This window comes from Fringilla coelebs (assembly GCF_963513975.1).
Source record: "Fringilla coelebs genome assembly, chromosome: 1".
Taxonomy (NCBI): domain Eukaryota; kingdom Metazoa; phylum Chordata; class Aves; order Passeriformes; family Fringillidae; genus Fringilla; species Fringilla coelebs.
The window spans coordinates 46,993,078-47,012,471 of NC_140028.1; the positions used below are offsets into that span (position 1 = coordinate 46,993,078).

At 39.0% G+C, this 19,394-nt stretch overlaps 1 protein-coding gene across 2 annotated transcripts in view; it reads left to right on the forward strand.

Moving 5' to 3' along the window:
* The window catches only part of SS18 (SS18 subunit of BAF chromatin remodeling complex), a 42,582-nt gene extending 35,366 nt beyond the window's left edge, over positions 1–7,216 (forward strand). For both annotated transcript variants that reach the window (XM_084209731.1, XM_084209732.1), the window contains 3 exons: positions 110–232; positions 2,899–3,032; positions 5,168–7,216. In XM_084209731.1, the coding sequence (XP_084065857.1) occupies positions 110–232; positions 2,899–3,032; positions 5,168–5,194 (284 nt within the window). In that variant the 3' untranslated portion in view covers positions 5,195–7,216. The remainder of the gene's footprint in view (positions 1–109; positions 233–2,898; positions 3,033–5,167) is intronic.
* Positions 7,217–19,394: the final 12,178 nt, after the last annotated feature.

The following is a 19,394-nucleotide window of genomic DNA, read 5'->3' on the forward strand; positions in this document are numbered from 1 at the left end:
TATTGCATTTTCATTTTGTTCTTGTGTTGTTGGCTGTGCATCTTAGAAGGAAAAAAATAATAAAATAGGTATCTTTATGAGTTTTTGCTTTCTTGCAATGATCTTACAGGAAACTCGCAATATGGTCAGCAGCAAGATGCATATCAAGGACCACCCCAACAGCAGGGTTATCCCCCACAACAGCAGCAATATCCCGGCCAGCAAGGCTATCCAGGACAACAGCAGGGTTATGGTAAGAACCTGAGGACACAGACAGCTGTCACAGAAAGGACTGAGACCTTTGTTGTGTGTTACTCCATCCCTGTCTGACTGTGTCCAGAGGCCAGGCTTGGACAGAACAGCTCTGTGCCTGCAATTTCACTGGCCTGAGACAAGAAAATGTAGAAGGCAGTGTCTTTGGGGAGTTAGATCTGTTTAGGATTAGGCAATCTAGGAGAGTGTGGTAGCACAGAAAACCAAGGGTGACTAAACAACATTGCAGTGGGTGTCTGTAATTTAGAGGGACCCCGAAAGATTCTGCTCTTTTCTGTCTTCTGTTGGTGAACATACTCACAAAGATGACAAAGAACCACTTTCATCTGTGGATTTGCCAATTAAAACAGTCTTTTAAAAACCAGTTTGAAACTTCATTCAACATACATGAACCATTATTTTCAAATTCTTGTACTGATCAGTAGAGAAATGACTGTAAGCATTGACAGCACACCTTTAAAGAAACTGTGCCTTATAAATTTGCGCTAGTAGTCAAAACCTTCTGATACATGGCAGGAATGAGAAATCCCCTTACACAAGTCCCTGGATTCAAGGAAAACCTCCCAAAAAGGAAACTTTAAGCAGTAGAATGTAATTTTTGTGCATTAATTATAAAAAACTTTGTGTCAGATGATCATACTGAAACTACTGCTCTTTTAAGTTTTATTTGCTAGCATACTGTAAAGCAATATACATAAATTTATGACAGAAGAAGGAATCTCTGAAATTCCATAAATTCCATATATTTTAGCTTTCAGCTCTTTTGCAGGCTTAAATGCTAAAGCTTTCAGCATTGTGTGTATGTGAGGAAATGCACGGGTAATTTGTTTGCCGTGTAGATAAGATGTCAGATTCACATGGATGTGAAATCCAGTTATGTTGAGACAGAGTTAAGCTTTAAGAGGATCCACTGAGATTTACCAAGTTCTACTTCTGGTGTTTATGGATGAATTGACAGTTCTGAAGTAATACTTGTACCTACAGTATCTACTTGTATCTACTAAACATAATACAGGGACAGACTAAAGGTCAGAGTAGAGGTCCATGTGGATCACTGCTCTGAATTTTGTAAGTAAAGAAATAAAATCTGATTTATTCAGAAAGTTTAGGTTAAGAAATACTAGAAGAAAAGGGATTAGGAAATCTTTTGGAGCCACTTACCCAACATAATTTGTAAAACAGAATAACATATTTTTCAGTTTCTGGTTTTTACCAGGAATTGTTACTGAAGTTCCATTTTTTTTCTGTGAAATGTGTCAATGAATATTTAGAATTCAGCTATAAAGAATTACCATGAATAAATAAACCCATGTTCATTTATCAGATGAACACAGCACTTTTAGGATATCGTATTCTTGCTCAATTTAATATTTAATTGCTTTCTAATTTTCAGAAATAAATCAATATCTCAGACATTATTATCAATCTTTAAGGTTTTGTTTCACTGTGGAAAGCAGAAACTGCATAGTTCAAGGGGATTTGAGGCCTGAGGAGAATGGTAATAGCTTATGGAGCTTTTCTTCTCCAGGTCATCTTTTCACTGTCTTACAGATCCAGAATTACTGAAGGAGATTCCAGCTGATGTCATCTTGATATCCAGTGCCTGTAGCTCACACTAGCCCTCTCTAGCACTGAATCACTGTTGCTAAAAGCACATTGTTTCTTCTGAAGGGAGGGAAACAAAAATATTGGTTTGTTTAAAAGAAAAGCCCTTCTGAAAAGCTGCAAATCTTCAGCTCAAAAAAATAGAGACCCAGTTTTTAACGGGTGTTGTTGAAAAAGCTAACAGATCCACTGCAGAGGATTCATAGGGAGTGCTGCTGAAATACAGAGTACATCTTTCCCAGTGCTGGAGGGGATGGGGATAATTTTCTTTGGAATATGGCTGCACTGCCTGATGGTGGTAATGTGCAGCTTGCAGTGGTAGACAGGCCAGGTCGCTGTGAATAGTAACAGAGAGGTGTACTTGAAAAAGAACTACTTCTTTTACAGACAAAAAAGACTAGAGTCCAGGTTTTGGGTTTTTTCCTAACCTTTTTCTGGAAAGGTAATATTACCAAAGGGGTATGGAGTAGAGGGTGCTTTTTTCCATCTCACAGTACCTTTTACTGCTTGTCACATCCCACATTTTATACTTACATACCTTGCTTGCCTGACACTCCATCCATGATTGCCTGCTGTGGTGTGGGACTTCACTTTCTGGCAGCATAGTACTGCTGGTCTCTTCAAAAAGTCCAAATGTTAAACATAGCTGATTATCTGACTCATCTTGGTATTAGAAAATTCTGAAACTCAAGCAGTGTACATCAGGAGACTGGCTTCCTAAATCCTGGAAAGGGCTCATGTTTATCATTTCTTGCCTTGTTCTTCTCTGTCCTGTATGTGGAACTACATGCATTGATATTAAATAGTGAATATATAAATAAATGTTTTTGTGGTTGGAGCACAGGCCCTGGCAGCCAAGGTGCTTTCCCAGGGGAGGGGGGTGGGGCACTCAAAAGACCTAATTGCATAGTAGTGGTATTTCTTAGTCCTGGTTAGCTGTAAAATTCAGTGGTTTCCTGTTCTCTTCTTTCCAGCATCTTAAGCGCTCTTTTTTTTTCTTTTTCTTTTTTTTTTTTTTTTTTCCAATTTAATGATCCCCAGGTCCTTCCCAGAGTGGTCCAGGGCCTCAGTATCCCAATTATCCACAGGGACAAGGACAACAGTATGGGGGATACAGACCCACACAGCCTGGGCCACCACAACCACCACAGCAGAGGCCTTACGGATATGACCAGGTATTCTTCTGTTTGATGAGAAAGTTGTGATTCTTACACACTCATTTGATAATCTTAGATTCTGGACACTTAAACTAATGAATTTTAGGACATGGTCTTTCAGGTATGTACGTACAATTCTCATGGAGTTTATTTCTTGGTGAGTTACCAAGAATCATTTGTATGGAATTGTGATTAGTCATTCTCTCCCGAGTTTGATAAGTTTTAATGCAATTTGGCAAAGTGAGGCCTTCCCAGCAGTATTTTTGGATGTTAAAAATTAAGGTGATGTGTTTCACAGCCTTATGGTGAATGACTAATATGAAAGATGAGGCTTCTAAATCTCATGGTGAATCATTTTTCATTACATCTTTGCGATAGAAATGGTTGAATTTATTTTCCACAAACACAAATCCTAATCATAATCTTCCTCTTCAGTCGCAAAAGCACCTGAGGCATGCAGCTGAGGTCCTTCAGCTGCAGAGCTTATGGGGAGGCATGAACTTGTTTTTGCAGATTTTCTCTGAGCAGTATAAGGGAGCAGTGAACATGGGAAAGAAGTGACCTGAAAATCAACTGCTTCATTCCCATCACTGCTAAGACAAGATTAAAACAAACAAACAAACAATTGCCACCAAAACTTAAGGCTGGATTTGTAGTGAAGGGCTCATGTAAAAAAGCTGTATTAAAATTTAAGGATGAAACAGGTTTTGTTCCTGTAAAAGGTACTAACTTGTGAAAATCCAAACTTTTCACTGTGAATCATTCAGAAACGCCATTAAAATGTACACTATTACTTTCCTTAGTATAAATAATATTAAGAGTAACTAAATGGTAAAGTTGAGGTTCTAATGTTTAAATAAAATCCTGTTAGGTCAGTAGAAGATCAGTTGAACTTTCAAGAAAAACTCTGAGGAAGTGAGAATTGCCCACAATTTTGAAGAACAATTGGCTTTCTTTCTAGAGAAATTAGAAAAGACAAGGAAGAAGGAACAAACTCTCTGTGTGGTAGTTTAGAGATGCAGTTACTTTTAATTATTTAACAGATAAAATGTTTATGCACTGAACCAGTAGCTTCCTCTGAAAACAATAAGCTACAGGAGAATTCTTTACTTGTGGCCAGTACAGAGTCAAAGAAAATCACAATTTGCTGGGTTTTTTCCAGCTTTCCTTGCAGTAGATGTGGATAACCCTCTCTGTTGATAGGCTGTGCTCCTCCCAGTTTGTGCACTTTTAAGTTCCACTGGGAAACTCAATTATAGAAGACCTCTCTTTCGTCCTGGCCATTCCCATAGGAATTGTGCTGCTTAAATTCTCATCTGGCAGCTGTTGTGAAACTCTTCTTCGTGACGGATTTTATATTATAATGGAACATAACTGACATTGCAACATAAAACTAAAATGTAAAACACTGCCTTGTTGTGGTAGTACTTTACATGGAACCAGTGGCAGGATCAGTTTGGAGCATGTTCCTTCCTAGCACAGTACTTCTTTCTGCAAGCCTTGAACCCTGTGGTGAAGGATCTTGGTAAGCTTATAGCATTGATGCTTTCACCTCTGTCTACCTCTGCAGTACATGGCATTCTGTCAAAAGAAATAGAAAATATCAATAAGAGTGGTAATTCTGTGTATCAGATCTCTGGAATAATTGCCTCCTCTAGGATATGTGGACTGGTTGTTCATGTTCACCAGGATGTGCCTTATTTTGAACTACATGTACCATTATTCTGTAATGCTTGATAGATTAATAATTTTATATACTTCTGTATGATGGTTAGTTTCCTAAATCACTTTGAATTTCAGTGACCTTGACTTTTTGAAATAATTTTCAAAGTTTAGGTGGAAAGTAATTCCCTTTTTTTTTTTTAATGATGTTCTGCTAATTTCCCAGCAGCCTGCTGAATGTAAAGGTATACTCTTTTGATCAAATGAGGTTCCTGGATTTAAATTCATGTCTTTGGTCTTACTTCTACATTAAATCACAAAGTATTTTTAGTGAGATGAAACTATACTGGTTACTCATATCAGTATATCATTTACTTGTATTTGTTTCCACCTTTTCATATCATGGTTTATTTGGATTGTCTTCCAATTACAGCTTTAAATGCAGGAAAATATGCCTTGTGGTCTAATTATGTATTTTGAATTTTTTTTAGGGTCAATATGGAAATTACCAACAGTGAAAAAGTACTCACATTCCGGTAGGCAAAATCAATTAGCAGCCATATTTTCTCCTCAGCACTGTGGACATCTTCCCAAGATGAGAACCTCCCATTCCATCTAGATTTTGGAAAAATCTTGTGGCTGTTTTATGGTATACAGTCTTTATGGGTTAATTGTTAAAGACTGTAGATTCTCAGAAACTAGTTTCACATCTCTACTCTAGATGGCAATATTGGACAGAAAATCTGTGACACAACAATTTGCAGTGAATCGAGAACTGTATGTCAAATATACTGTTACAGACTGAGAGGTGTGAACAGCTTTGTATGTTTATGAAGGTTATGGGAATTTAATATTTTTTCCACAGATTTTTTTTTTGTAGGGGGAAAGGGGAAATGCACACTTTTTACAGCAGCAATATTTTGTATATTATGTTTTACATGTGGTGAATATGCAAGACAGTACACTACTCGCTGGGCAGGATAACAAATCTACTGTTAAAATGGGTAGGGGCATGGTAAATGCTTGATTGTATTAGTCTCAAAATGGTGTACAATAAAGATAACAGTGAAAAGATGGAGAGCATTCTATGTCACTGATGGGTTCACGTACAAAGACTGAGAATCCCACTTATCTAAATGGGAACATAATTAAGGACAGTGTAATATAGTCTTGTGCAAAGATAAATTTTTTAAGCTTTCCAATTTTTCTGAGTGAAGCGGTTTTGTAAAAATTGTTTCTAACATAGTTTGACAATTTTCTGCAACATTTTTTGGGTAACAAGATAAACGTTTGGGTTTTATTTCTCAAGTGTTTTGTCAGAGCTTTGCATAAGCAAGCTGTAATCCTTCTTAATAATTGCAATAACAAAGAAAATGACAAGTGTTAATTTTACTTGGCTTGAATATGCAAAGAACTTGAAAAAGAGTATGGAGAACAGGACTGTATTGTATAAGTGTATTTTAACCTTTAGTTGAATAATTTGTATGTATCAAAATAGCCTAGAGGACTTTGTAAAACCTATCTAAACTTTTGTCATGGTTTAAAAATGGTGTCCCCCAATTTCAGTCTTCCCACTGACACACTCCAAGCCACGCGCCGCTCACTTGCTCCCCACTCTCCCTCCCCTTCCCTTGTGGCAGGCTGGAGAGGAGAATCAGAGGCACAAAAGGTAAAGATCACGGCTCTAGAGAACAATTTACTGGAAACAGCAAAAGGAAGGTAATGGCAGCAATACCAGTGCCAGAGGGTGCAAGAAAGAGGTGAAAGCTTCACACGTGCTTGGTTGCTCACCACACAGAGCCTGGTTCCACCCCATGCTACACAGCCTGGAAGGGTCCCCTCAGAATGAGGTGTCCCCTCCTGGCTACTGCAGAAAATAACCCTGTCCTGGCCGGAACCAGGACAGCTTTCCTAACTGGGAGTTAATAATTTCAGAAAAGGGGCATTTTTGTTTGTGCCCGTTTTTCTTATTGGTTAACATGAGACCAAGGGGATGTTTTTTAACATTAAATATAAAACCTGTTGGTGAGGCAAATGCCAAATTTTGTTTGGAACTGCATTAATGCTTATAGTGTTGCATGTGAGAGAGGCAGCACCTTGATCAATAACAGCAGTACACAAAAAATTGGTTTTGAAACTGCCCTAAAACTGTGTATCAGATAAATAAATGGATATTCTATTCTGCAGAAATATATGCATTCAAGAATCCCTTGCAACTTTTATAAATGATAAAACCTAAAATTAACCCAGGAGTAAAATAATATTTTGTGTTTTTTCAGTTTGCAATCAATGTTCAGGGGGATAAAAAACAACTCGTGTTCATAGTATGTGTGACATTATATATGGAAGGCAAGATTTTCAATTTGTGCATCCTTTTTAAAAGGAAAACAGTTTTCTTAAAGTCAATAGAAAATACACATCAAGGTTTGAACAGATATGGCATGAGGAACATTATTATGAATTAAAATCTTGTAGGTTCTGTGCCAATTTTCCACCACTGTGTACTTCATTGCTATTTAAAACTGTACTCCATCAATTCTAACGGAAGAATAAATTATTTGTGATTTTAATTTTCTCATTTGTTTCTTTAAATTAGATCCCTATCACTCTGATGTCTCATCTGGAGACTCTGCTGTGGGTTTTGATTTTAAAGATGTTTGGCCAGAATTACCAGACCTTATTTGCAGTCTAGGACTTTATCAAAATTCTCTTGCCATAGCCAAGTTAATTAGAATTAACTGTTCAGTAATCAGCATGTTGTGTAGGTTGTTTGTTAAGAAATTCTTTCTCTGAAAATGAAGGTCCATGAGGCTATAATCAAGATGACTGAATTAGATAAATGAGTTGACGAGGCAAAAATGTGTTGAACCCAACCTGGTGTAGATACGTTATCTCATTTGAAATAGGCTCAGCTGACATTAAGAAATAATTTGTCTTGCCAACCCATCTTCTGTTGTCTTATTCTCCTTTTTAATGGAAACTAAAATTGCAGTTTTAATAAGCAGAATTTCCTCCAGGGTTTCCCTCCTAGAGACTACTGCATTTGCAAGGTTTAATTGTTTTATAACAGTCCTGTTTCGTAAAACTTTTTAATTGGTGGTGACAAAAATTACCTTATTCCTCTGATACTATGCCAAAAGAACAACTTGAGAGGAGATAGCTCCATGCAGAAGTATTTCTACTAAAACTATATATTAGAAAGAAATGTGTGTTCCCTAAACAAAAGAAGCAGCAGAAGTGCATGACAGGACCAGGAGAAAATGGCAAGACACAAAGTTTATTTTAGTAAGTCTTCCTTATTAAATAAATTCCAGCCAACAGGAAACTAGTAAAAAAGGTGTTGCAACTGGCATTTTACAGTCAGAATGTAGAAAATAAGGGGGACTGACATAGCAAATCAAACGCATGAGCAGAAATGATAAAAATGTTAAAAGAGTAAAGAGGAGGGGTTAATGCATTCAGTGACTTCTAGTTATCATCGGGTTATGATTTTTGCTGTTGTTTTTTTTTCTGTATTCAGTCTGTTTTATTTCCTTTTCTGCTCTATGAATGACTCTCAGAAGGGAGAAGCTGGCTCCTTGTTTCAGTTGAAATTGACTTCACAATGTTGGCCATAAGAAAGCAAATGTGCTGCTTTACAGGCAGGCTAAATGTATCATTTTGCAAAAGACACAGTTCCATTTTCATACCTAAATTACTCTAAAATGTGTAAAGTAATTGATTTTTTTTTGAGAAAATGCACCTGAATAAAGAGGGGCAAGGACTTCACTGCAAAAATATCGTTGTATTTCTACAGTTTTCACCACAGAGGATGCTAAAAGACTACAATGTGATTAAAAAAATCAGATTTTAGATTCAAAAAAAGAATACTTAAATTTACAAAATTAACAGAAACTGTTACTTCAGCAAGTCTAGGTGGAGTTCCGCCAGAAGCCCTGAAGAAATTCAAAAAGAAAAGTAGCAGGCTTTCCCTACAGGAACAACAATTGCTGTATCATAGAACAGAAGCATAAGAGTGAAATCCTGAGAAATAAAGCCAAACAAATCTTCTTGACATGAATAGATACCTGGATAATATAGTAAGTAAAAAAAACCCCAACAACTTAAGCTAAATATGTTCATTTACTGTTTTACATCTTTTTTTCTTAAAAGGTGACCCTCAGTCTGGTAGAGTTATGGTAACAACTCACAGCACAGTCTGATGGAATTGATCTTCATGTTCAGAACGCCTGAAGTTCTCTGAGAAGCTGCTATCATAAAAATGAAGCATGGAATAAGGTTGACTGTGAAGCACTAGGAATGGGATAAGACAGCAAAAGGGGCATAGGAATAAATGCTAAGTATCACAAGTAATAGAGATGGATAGTAAGTTACTTGGACCTCTCTAAGGATCACACTTAAAAATAAATTGGAGAAAATAATATGTATTTCAGTAGCAACATGAGGTGGAAGTGGTGCTACTTAGAGTATGCAGGACTTAAAACTAGAAATGCAATGGAACATACATAGCAGAACTTAAGAAATTACTGATGTTTATAAATACAGTACTGGGTGAGATAATTCCTTTTTACTCATACCCAGCTGTCAGGAGTAGTCCAGCAGCTAACACTGTAAAAGTTCTGTTCAGTGGGTGTCTGGAGTTACGGGGCTACCAAAATACTCAAAAAGCTGTGCTGTGGAATGCTTAGCAAAATAATACTGATAAGAATTCTTTTCACTTCAGAATTATTGTTCAGCCTTGTCTCTCCCACATCAAAAAGATAGCTCAGGTAAAAGGTAAGTGGGTAACAAATGGCCAAGGACAAATACGGTGTGTTAGGGATTATTTCTAATGTTAGTATGTGTAAACCAGCAGTAAATAACAGATAGTGTAATTTTTGTCAGGATACAGATAACATGAGCAAAATTAAAAGCAACACCTTTGAAATTGATAAATGCTTCTTATGGCATGCAGAACTGCAGACTCAATCCCCTGGGTTTAGCAGGATTAAAAAATGAATTGGATAGATGTACAATAATGTAAAATTGGTTTAGGTTGGAAAAGACCTTTAAGACCAGTGAGTGCAACAGTTAGGCCAGCACAGCCAAGTCTACCAGCACCCACGTCCCCAAGTGCCATGTCTGTTAAATACCTCCAGGGATGCCAACTCCACCACTTCACTGGGCAGACTGTTCCAATACTTGACAACCCTTTTGGAAGAGAAGCTTTTTCCAAACACCAAATCTAAACCTGCCCATGTGCATTTTGGTAAGTTGGTGAGGGGAGAATAGGGCTCTTGTCCTATCAGCTGTTATTTGGAGAAAAGCCTGTCCCCCATTTTGCTGCAGCCTCATTTCACAGGAACAATTAAGATGAAAAGCTTAATTTGAAAGAATGTTAAAACCTCATGTCTCACAGCTTTGTGCAATAAGCTGTGTTCCAGAGTGTAGAACTTTGTTGGTGGCTTGACAGTAAATGTTAGGAGTATATTTTGATGATTCTTTTTTAACACTTGTCACATTTAGAATGTCACTGCAAAACCTGGAAGTAGACAGCAGTAGCAGAAGACTGTTGGTGTATGTTCCAGTATCAAACTGGAGCTGAACTGGGGTAGCAGTGTTGTATTCAGAAAGCTATTTTTTTGCTATGGCGACATACATCTCCAAAATAATGTGAACAGTGAAGTATTTCAGTCTTGCAAGATGCTGGCTGGGTACTTTCACTCAACTCTCTTAAGCTTCCCATGACATAACTTTTCAGGAAAGTTCTGACTAACCCAGCAGAATGTCTGTTTTTCCCTACTTGAGATCTGATGATTTTAAGAGAGATTTTTCTGTTTTCCATAGATAAAAGTTTTCTAATTTTCTCTCACTTGTTGGTCTTAGGAAATGAAGGTAGTTCAGTGTTGTCATCTTATTGCAAAAGTTCCATACTTCTTGGTGATTTCTCATGGGCAGCTCCTCATAGCACTGCTTCCTTCTTCTTCACAGCCAACAACCCCAACTCTTCTCAACCGCTAACCCACTCTTTTGTGGCACTCTTCTTATTGGACACAGCTGTGGCCTATTAAGGGCAGGCCTGTTCCTAATCTTTGGTGATTAGTACAGCTGCAACTCCTTAGGTGTGAGACTACCTTCTGCACTATATTTTCTTACATTCCATCTCTCCACGGTTCAGTATGTCAGTGGCTTCACATAGGTACACCTGGAGTTTTTGGTGGGAAGAGTTGTGGGGCTGGAAAGGAAGCTGCTGGAATAGCCAGATGCCATAGTCTGTGAACTCTTCAGGGCAGTGTTATTTTCACTTGTTGGCTTTTTTTAAACAAATGGCGTAGGTGAATTGCCATATAAATGCTTTTGCATTTTGGTTCATAATTTTCATTTAATCTCACAGTTGATTTTACACAGCATAAATTCTAATCACCTACGGCAGTTGGTGTTGCCAGAAGTGCGCTGGCATCTTGACACAGGTTTCATTACAGATACTTTTATAGAAAAATGCCATTTGCGAGGGCAGGCTTGGTAGAAACACACATTTTGTTTTTATGAAATTAAGTTCCATCAGTTGTATTTCCTGATGCTTTTAGCAAATTTCAAGTCAAGAATTTTTGGTGTCCAGTGTTAAGTTGCCAGGTTGACATTTTTCCACATGTAACTTTTCTCAGCTCAGAGCCTTTAGACTTTCCACAGGGCTACAATGTAAACAAGTGCTGCAGTTCTTAGAGTTTCTTTCTAAATGCTAATTATGGCCTTACTTGTTAAGGTAGTTTTTTGGCAAGTTGATGCAGTGTCAGTTTCAAAGGTTAATGATCAGAATCTCTGTCTCTTTTTTTTTTTTTTTCCCACCCCAGCAAGGATGTAGATTATTTAAGAGCTAGCTCTTATTTGGACACCTAGATAACGGTATCTGTCTTCTTGCAACACTGTTTCCAGTTTGGCAAAAATGTTTGCCTTCTATCCTGGAATGCCTTCTTAGTTTACTAGTGTGTAAAAAGGGTCCTGCCTATAAACACCAGAGTTTCTGATTTCGTAAGCACAGAGATTCAGCCCATCTGAGTATGATGAAGTATTTGCTAGAGTGACACTGGCTTAGAATTTATTTCCTGCTTCAGTGTCCATGTAGGCTCAGGAAAAGTGCATTTGGCAAACCTGAGGCAGCATGAAGGTTTCTGTTGTATCGCCCAGTGTTTTTGGTTGATGGCAAGAGGTTGATTTTAGGACCGAAATAGATATGTGGTGAATACAAGGATATCTGCCACAGCTACAAGCACCTTGTGTGCATGCAACCATGTCTAATGGAACCTGCGTTCATTGGTGCTTGTTACAGCTGCTGCTGTGGTCTTGCTGTAAAGACAGCACTGATAGTCTATTGCCTCAGAAGCTTAGTTCTAAGTTGCCTGTGTTATTTGTCCATCAGTTTCACATTGCTTCATGTTTTCTGCCTGTCTGGCTGCAAAAGAGGAAGGCAGAAAAGCAGGAGTCTTATGTGAGAATCTGCTGATGAGGAACTTGAGACTAATTGATTGGACTGCTTCAGTAGTTCTTTTGACTGTTTAGAAATTTGGAGTTTAAAATGTGACAGACCTAAGATCTGTGACAGACCTAAGATCAAGCATGATAGAGGTGACCGGCTGTCCAGGATTTCTTGATACTATGCCCTATTATCACTGTTTCAGTGACCACTGACAGCAGCTGGTCACTTGGCACTTGGCTGCATGTCCAGTTTGTATCAGCTGTTTCGTAAGAGTGATCTTGTGGGTCAAAGCACCTTTTGGGCTGCCTGCTTTTCACTGAGAGTCACTGCAAGAGGATGCTGGAGCGTGCTGCGGTGCTGATGAGTGTGTGGTTGTGTCCTTGCAACAGGCTGACCCAATCACTCAGTAACTTGTAGGCTATCCCATGTTATGGCATCAGTAATGCAGACAGTTTTTATGTATAGATCAATACTCAAAAGCTCTCTCCTTTGCTGCTGTTTCTCATACAGCAGTGGGACTATGTTGGCCATCTGTTTGTTGTTGTAAGGCACAACAGCTTATCTTTTGACCATGCTCATCTTCTAGAAAGGTAACAGGCAAGCCTCTCCTGGACACCTGACGAAGGTGCAAAGGCAGAATTGCTGCTGAGGATACTGGGAGATATCTGTGACATGGTGTGTGTTTTGAGACTGCTTTCTCCATTGTTGTGAGTAGGCTCTGAGCCCAAGGGATAGCTATGGTGTAGTGAACTTACGTTATATTTGGAAGCAGGACCTTTGGGTGAAGGTCTCTATAGTGAACTGCTCCCTGAGTTTCTAAAAGATCACAGCATCTTCCAAGCACCAGTGCATGTGAGGGAGAGGCTGCCCAAGAGGTTTGATTCTATTGTTCACTGACTGATGACTTAGGGAAAGTTTACTGCAAGGAAGATGGACAACAAAATCTGCTTTGGCAAATTTTGCCTGAAAAAATCTGTAAAGTTGTGTGGAACCTATCCCAGCACTGAATCCTCAATTTTTAGTGCTGTGAGCACCTGTGACTCCATCAACAAGAAGTTTGCTACTCCTGTATGAGGATTCCTAGGTTTTCACAGATGCACTGACTGACCTCACTGGCCCAAACCTTTCTTTTCACCATCTTCTGCACAAGCAGATCTTGATAGTTCTATTTATTTATTTACTTGTTTTGAACATTAACATACATCTTTTTTTACAATCGAAGAGAAGAGATGCTTTGTCAGTGAACAAGGCATTTCTCTGAGGCATGGAAGTTTGACCAGTTGAGAATGCATGGCAACAACAAGTTGGAAAAGACCAAATGCAGTCATCATTGTGAGATTTCACCCAAGGAAATGTTAATGGGGAAAAAAAAGTCTAAAAAAGGAATTCGGAAAAGCTGGCAAGTCCTTAAAGAAAATTACACTATGGTAGATGTACAAACTATCCCAATGTGGAGGATCAAGAGCTCATCAGTGCCTTCAAACAAAGGACCACTGAAGGCTCTCATTGTTAGGAATTGGCTTAAAATAACAGTAGAGCACATTGAAGTAAAATCAAGGCAAGCAACAAACTGAACTATAATTATTGAGAGATACTGGTAAAAGAAAAGGTGATCCTTTACTACTGAGAGAACAAAAGCTATAGACAGTGTTGCTGAAGAGTATTCAAGCTTAGGACGTTGTTCCTAGACTTAGGTGGGAATAATCAGTTACACAAATACCAGATGAAGAGAAATTCATTAGGTCATAGAATTTTACTATTGTTGCCACAAAGATTGCTAGCCCTATTCTAGGATCAAGGAACTAGTAAAATAACAGCAATAATAGCAATAGAGTTCGGATTTGTTATCAGACCAATTTATGACAGAAGGAAAGACAGTGGGCACATTAGAGGTAGGATCTTGGTGGGGATAATTATCCCCAAATGACTACTGGCAAGAGGTGAGTATGGAAGGATGATGGTGGGGTCTCTCAGAGGGGAATAACATCTATTGATCATATTTATCAAACACAGTGAGCTGACCACAAGATCCATAATAGTATATTGGCTCATTATAGTACAAAACATATATTAGTTCTAACATAGATTACACCTTTACTTTTAATCCCCACCAGCGCTGAGGGAGTAATGAACTTCCAGCAAAGGAGAGAGATGGGGAGAGAGTAAATAAATGATCTTGCAGAGAACCTGCCAGCTGCCACATCCCATGGAAATGAATGCTGGGAAACCAGCAGATAAAACCCATTTTGAACATCAGTTGCTGCTGTTATTCAGTTGCACTCTTCCTATTTTCAACTTCAGAAAACATCCTTTAATTTTAAACTTTGCCTACACTAATTTGCAATGTTATGATTCAGTGCGTCCTGTACTCCTGAGTGATTTTCAACCTTATTAAACTTTATTCCAAGTTTCCTATCTGGTGCTAAGAAACTGTGATTTTTGGGCAGGTGAGGAACCAAGGTCTTTACTAAATAGGCTGCTCTTGGGCACCATCTTAGAATCAAAGAATAGCTTGGGTTGGAAGGAATCCTAAAGGTCATATATCCACCCCCTGTCACAGGCAGGCACGCCTTCCACTAGATCAGGTTGCTCAAACCATCTTCTGTAGTTTTTTTTCTTTTTGATACTAAGAACATAATGCTGTTCAGAATATCCTTCCATTATCCTCTTCTGGAGATGGCCCAGCTGGAGCTGCAGACAGTGCCTGTGCTAGTGAAGGAGGCTGAATTGCCATCATGAGTTCCCATTCCCTAAATACCCTGGCTTTGAGTTGGGAGGAAGAGGAGTTAAAAAAAATCTTGTATGCTTCTTCCTTCTTTTCAGGAAGAAGCAAGTGTGCAGAGCAGCTGAGTGCCAAGTGCAGGGGGAACTGCACTTCCTAGAGTGGGGAACACTGGAGTGGCACTGCAGAGCCCTTGCAAAACACAGAGCTCAGGAGAAACTGGGCGTCAAAGTTCTTTAATTGACCCATAACCTGTTTTGGACCATGCTGGCTGATGTGTGCACAAAAGCAAGTACTGCTTCCGAGGTGTGCTGATAAAATGCATTTGTACCACCTGTGGGTACTCCTTATCTAGTAAGCACGGGGATTTGGGAGCAATGGAGGCGGGATACACTGGGAAACGACAATCCTAGTATGCATATTTTGGGCACTTGCTGCCACATCTGAGACCACAGGAGCAAAAGAACTATTTGCTTGTTACCTCCAATCTCCTCCCGCTCTTAAGACTTCAAAATCCCCTTAAAGGTTTCTGAACAGAATCCTAAAGGCTGAAGCTCTCCTCAGCAGCTGTAGCTCTACCAAGTTACCAAGACCTAGTTCTTTAATTTCAACATCCCAACCTAGCAAGTCATGGAAGCTTCGTAGCAAAAGTTGAGTACTTCAAACCCTGCCAGTTAGAGCTCAGTCCTCATTCCCACATAAACACAACCATTTTGCAAACATGATCTGATATTAATTACCCCCCTGGCACCAAAAGTCAGGATTTCCTGATGCAGCCCGCTAATGTAAAATGCATTAGTGAAAATGCTGGCTCCAAGGGGTTAGGTTCTCTAAATAAACATAGCAAAGTTCTTTTTTATTTGCAACTCCCAGGCTATTCTGAAAGACTGATTTCTCCAGCAAGAAAAAAAAAAAAGAAAGAAGACTAAAATCATCCTTGGGTTTTTAATAGGTTATAAATGCCTTTTTTCTATTCAGTTGCAGGAACTGAATGTCAAGTTGTAGATCAATGAAATCTGAGTCTTTGCCTTAGAATGAAGTTTGTCCAAGCTCCTTTCTACAGTTGTGTGCTTTGTGTTGTGTCTTTCAACAGATGGCTGAGGATCAGCAGGGCAGGACTGCAATGCTGACTTTTGGGCTAAGGTGACAATGCTAACATTTGTCGGTAAAAAAGGAAAAATTGTGCAAGTAACTTAGAATTGTTTTTCTTCCTCTGAAAATCAGAAGTAGGACTCAAACAAAGCCAGCTTGCAATGAATGAGAAATGTTCAGCTCTGTTAACAAAATATGGCTGTGAGGCCAGTGATTTCCATCTGAGAAATTGCCCGTGTCCTCATTGGCAGTACCAGCTTAAGGCACTGCCACCTTCTGCCAGTACTGCAGTGCCTTGCCTTCACACGTGTGCCAGGACTTGGACACAATCCGGAATTTCAACTGGCTTGAGCAGAAGAAGAAAACCTTAAAAAAAACCTAAACCTAAACAACAAGACAAATCTCTCAAGCTCTTGCCAGCAGTACTGTCCTGGGACACCTGACAGGCACAGCATGACAAGAGACAGCAGATGCAGGGGATAACCCAGACAGGAGAGCCCAAAGCTGCCCATTGCCGAGCTGCTGCTGCTTCCCAAGTGCCAGCAACAAACAGCTGGGGCTGGGGCCTTGTGCTTTGCAAGGTTGGAGCTGCCTGTCGTGCCTGCATAGAGCCTGGCATGCTGGGGCGGACTGGGGAGGATCCCAGCATGGGCAGGAGTGGAAAGGATCAGGGAGGGCTGTGCTTCATGTCCAGAGAGGTTCTCCTGGCTGTCTCTGGCCAGAGCTCCTCCAATTGTCTCTGGCCAGAGCTCCTCCCGTATTGTAAAATTTCCACACTGGCTAATAAAAGCATCCCTTAAATGAGCCTGGGAGATGCTACAGAAGTCATACACCAGCGAGTCTGGGCATCTCTGCTTCACTGGGTGCACCCCATCCTGTGTCCCAGCTTTTAGAAGGGTCTTTGGAAATTAGACCCAAGGTATCCATCCTTGCTTTGCTTCTGTTTGTACATCCTGTTCTTAGGGATGAGAGCAAGGAAGTGTGTTGAAGCCCTAGTCTACCTTGGGGATTTCAAACCAGAAGCATATACATATAGCTAGTACCATGTAACTGAATTGCTAAAAAAATGTCTACTCAGTCCTCTTCCCATTTCAGAGCAACTGGAAATTTGTGCACTGGTATGATAAGATCAGGTACCAACACAAGCATCTCGTCCTCACCTGTTTTGAAACACAAGCACCTGTTTAACATTACTCCATTGCAAATAAATTTGTATCTGAAATGCTGTTCAGCACCTATAATAGAGTCTATTCAGATAATGGTCCCTTCATATTTATAAGAAAGGCTGAAACCTTCTTATATGTTGAAAGAAAATTCAATTACAATTTCGAAAGAATACTTGTCCAGGTCAAGTTTTGTTTGAATCATCTAATGAGGCACACTTAATCACTGGGAAACTGCAGCATTTTTTAGACCAATTTTCAATTGTTAATTCTGAGAATAACTTCATCTTTGTATTCAACAATTTCTCTTTACCATGTTTGGTTGTAAATTTGACTTTCTTGATTTCAGCTAAAACAAGACCTGTTTCTGTTTTGATGCATCTTTCTTTTCTTTCTTTTAATCACATCCTAGAAAATGTTTTCCTTTTGTCTTCTATGCTTGTGGAGGGACGAGTAGAATGCCATCTTCAGTCTACACCATTTTTTTTTTAAATAAAAAAAAAAAGGTTTGCTCTACAGGTTTTTTCTACCAGGGTCAGGATCTAGGTGAGGAGGTAGAGGATTCTAAAATTTCAAACCTAAGTACCTCTTTTCTACCCAGAGTTTTCAGAATTTATTCTTTGTCTTGCAGGTCCAAAAGGTTAAAAATAACAGTACCTCCTGAGACTTCTCCCTGGGCTGTGCTCTTCCCTGGGATTCTGTGAGCTTTTTCCACCCAAACTGGGTCAGCCTCGTGCCTGATTTTAAAATCTCTGGGATCCAACACTTTATAAAAATCAATGAGAACTTTCCCATTATATAATCCCAGCAGTCACATATGATATGCTCTTGACTGATTCTGCTTAAGCTTGATTTTATATATTGAAATGATGATTATTAGTTTTAAAGAGCTGTGGGCTTCTCTTGAAAAATTATGGGGAAAATTCTTCATGTGTGGAGTCTTTTCTCTACCTCCTTTTGCAACCCCTTCTCTTTTCAGGCAGGAAGACTACTGTTAAAATGAGAATGTTTCATCATTGAATTTAGGAAATTGACTTTTAAGCTAAAAGGTTGAGAAAGTACATTTTCTTATATTTGCTCTGACTGTGTTTGCAATCTCTTTTACTCTCTGAAAATGTAATTACAAGAAATATTGATAGAGCTTACAAATATCTGTACAAAACTGTTTCTCTAGACATTTTGATACCCAAGTTATTCCTGCAGCTAGCCTGCAAGGTCTGGGAAGAACTCAAGCAGCATTAAATTATATAGGGAGCTGCAGCCATCAGATCAATGAATAAACCAAAAGAATTTCAGTATTTAAGTAAAACACTTCATTGTTTTTTCATTCTCTGCTTGGGCAGACTCTTCTTTGCTGTAATGCCTACAAAATAAGTGACAGCTGTTTGACAGCTTGCATGCTGCACCAGTGTCCATCATACCCACCTGTTGTGTGCTCTGGCTGTCCTGGTAATATCCAGCTGTTTCTAGACTTAGACTGGGTATTGGAATAAGAATTTTTTTGATCTTTTATGCAGCACCTAGCACAGTGTCATCCTGATGCATGGCAGGAACTAGAAGATGCTCCTGCAAAGCAAATTAACAGTGTCTTTGGGATTTGGAAATGACATGAAGAATTATTCAAGATCTGGCTCCAGAAAGTAAATCACTAAGTCAAACTGTTAATGATAGCTGTGACAGCAACGCATGGTTTGGAATTTTATTGGAAAGAATTTGACAAATGCTTTAGATAATGAACAAAGTAATAAAAAATCAATGTCTATTCCCAGATAATTTGTGAAAAGGAAAAGGAGTTTATTTATCAAATATATTGTTTCTGCAAATAGTTCACCTCATGATTTCAGAGGGGAAGTAGGTGGGAAGAGAAAATGAGCTTAGCAAAACAAACATTGGTTTATATGTCAATATTCTTGTAAATGACAACAACAAAAGGGAAATACAGCTAATATGATATGGGAACAAAATAACTTCTAAAATGAAAATTTTGTTGTGACTTTTCTAAACCTCACCAGCTCCATAACAATGACAAATCCAAGAACCACCTAGTGCACTCTGATATTGAACATGGGGCTGCAGGAGAGCCCTGGCTATGCTGCTCCAGTAGTGCTTCCCAACTCTCCCACTCTCAATCACTTTTTGGTGCCATATATTTCCCTTTACTCAGTTTGTCTGCAGCAAATGACTGTTTGGGAAGCAAACAGACACATTTCTGTATTCCAGGGGAATAGCAGGCTGATTTACAGCAGATTTCCTTATGACTTTTTAAGGACAACATTAATATCATTTAT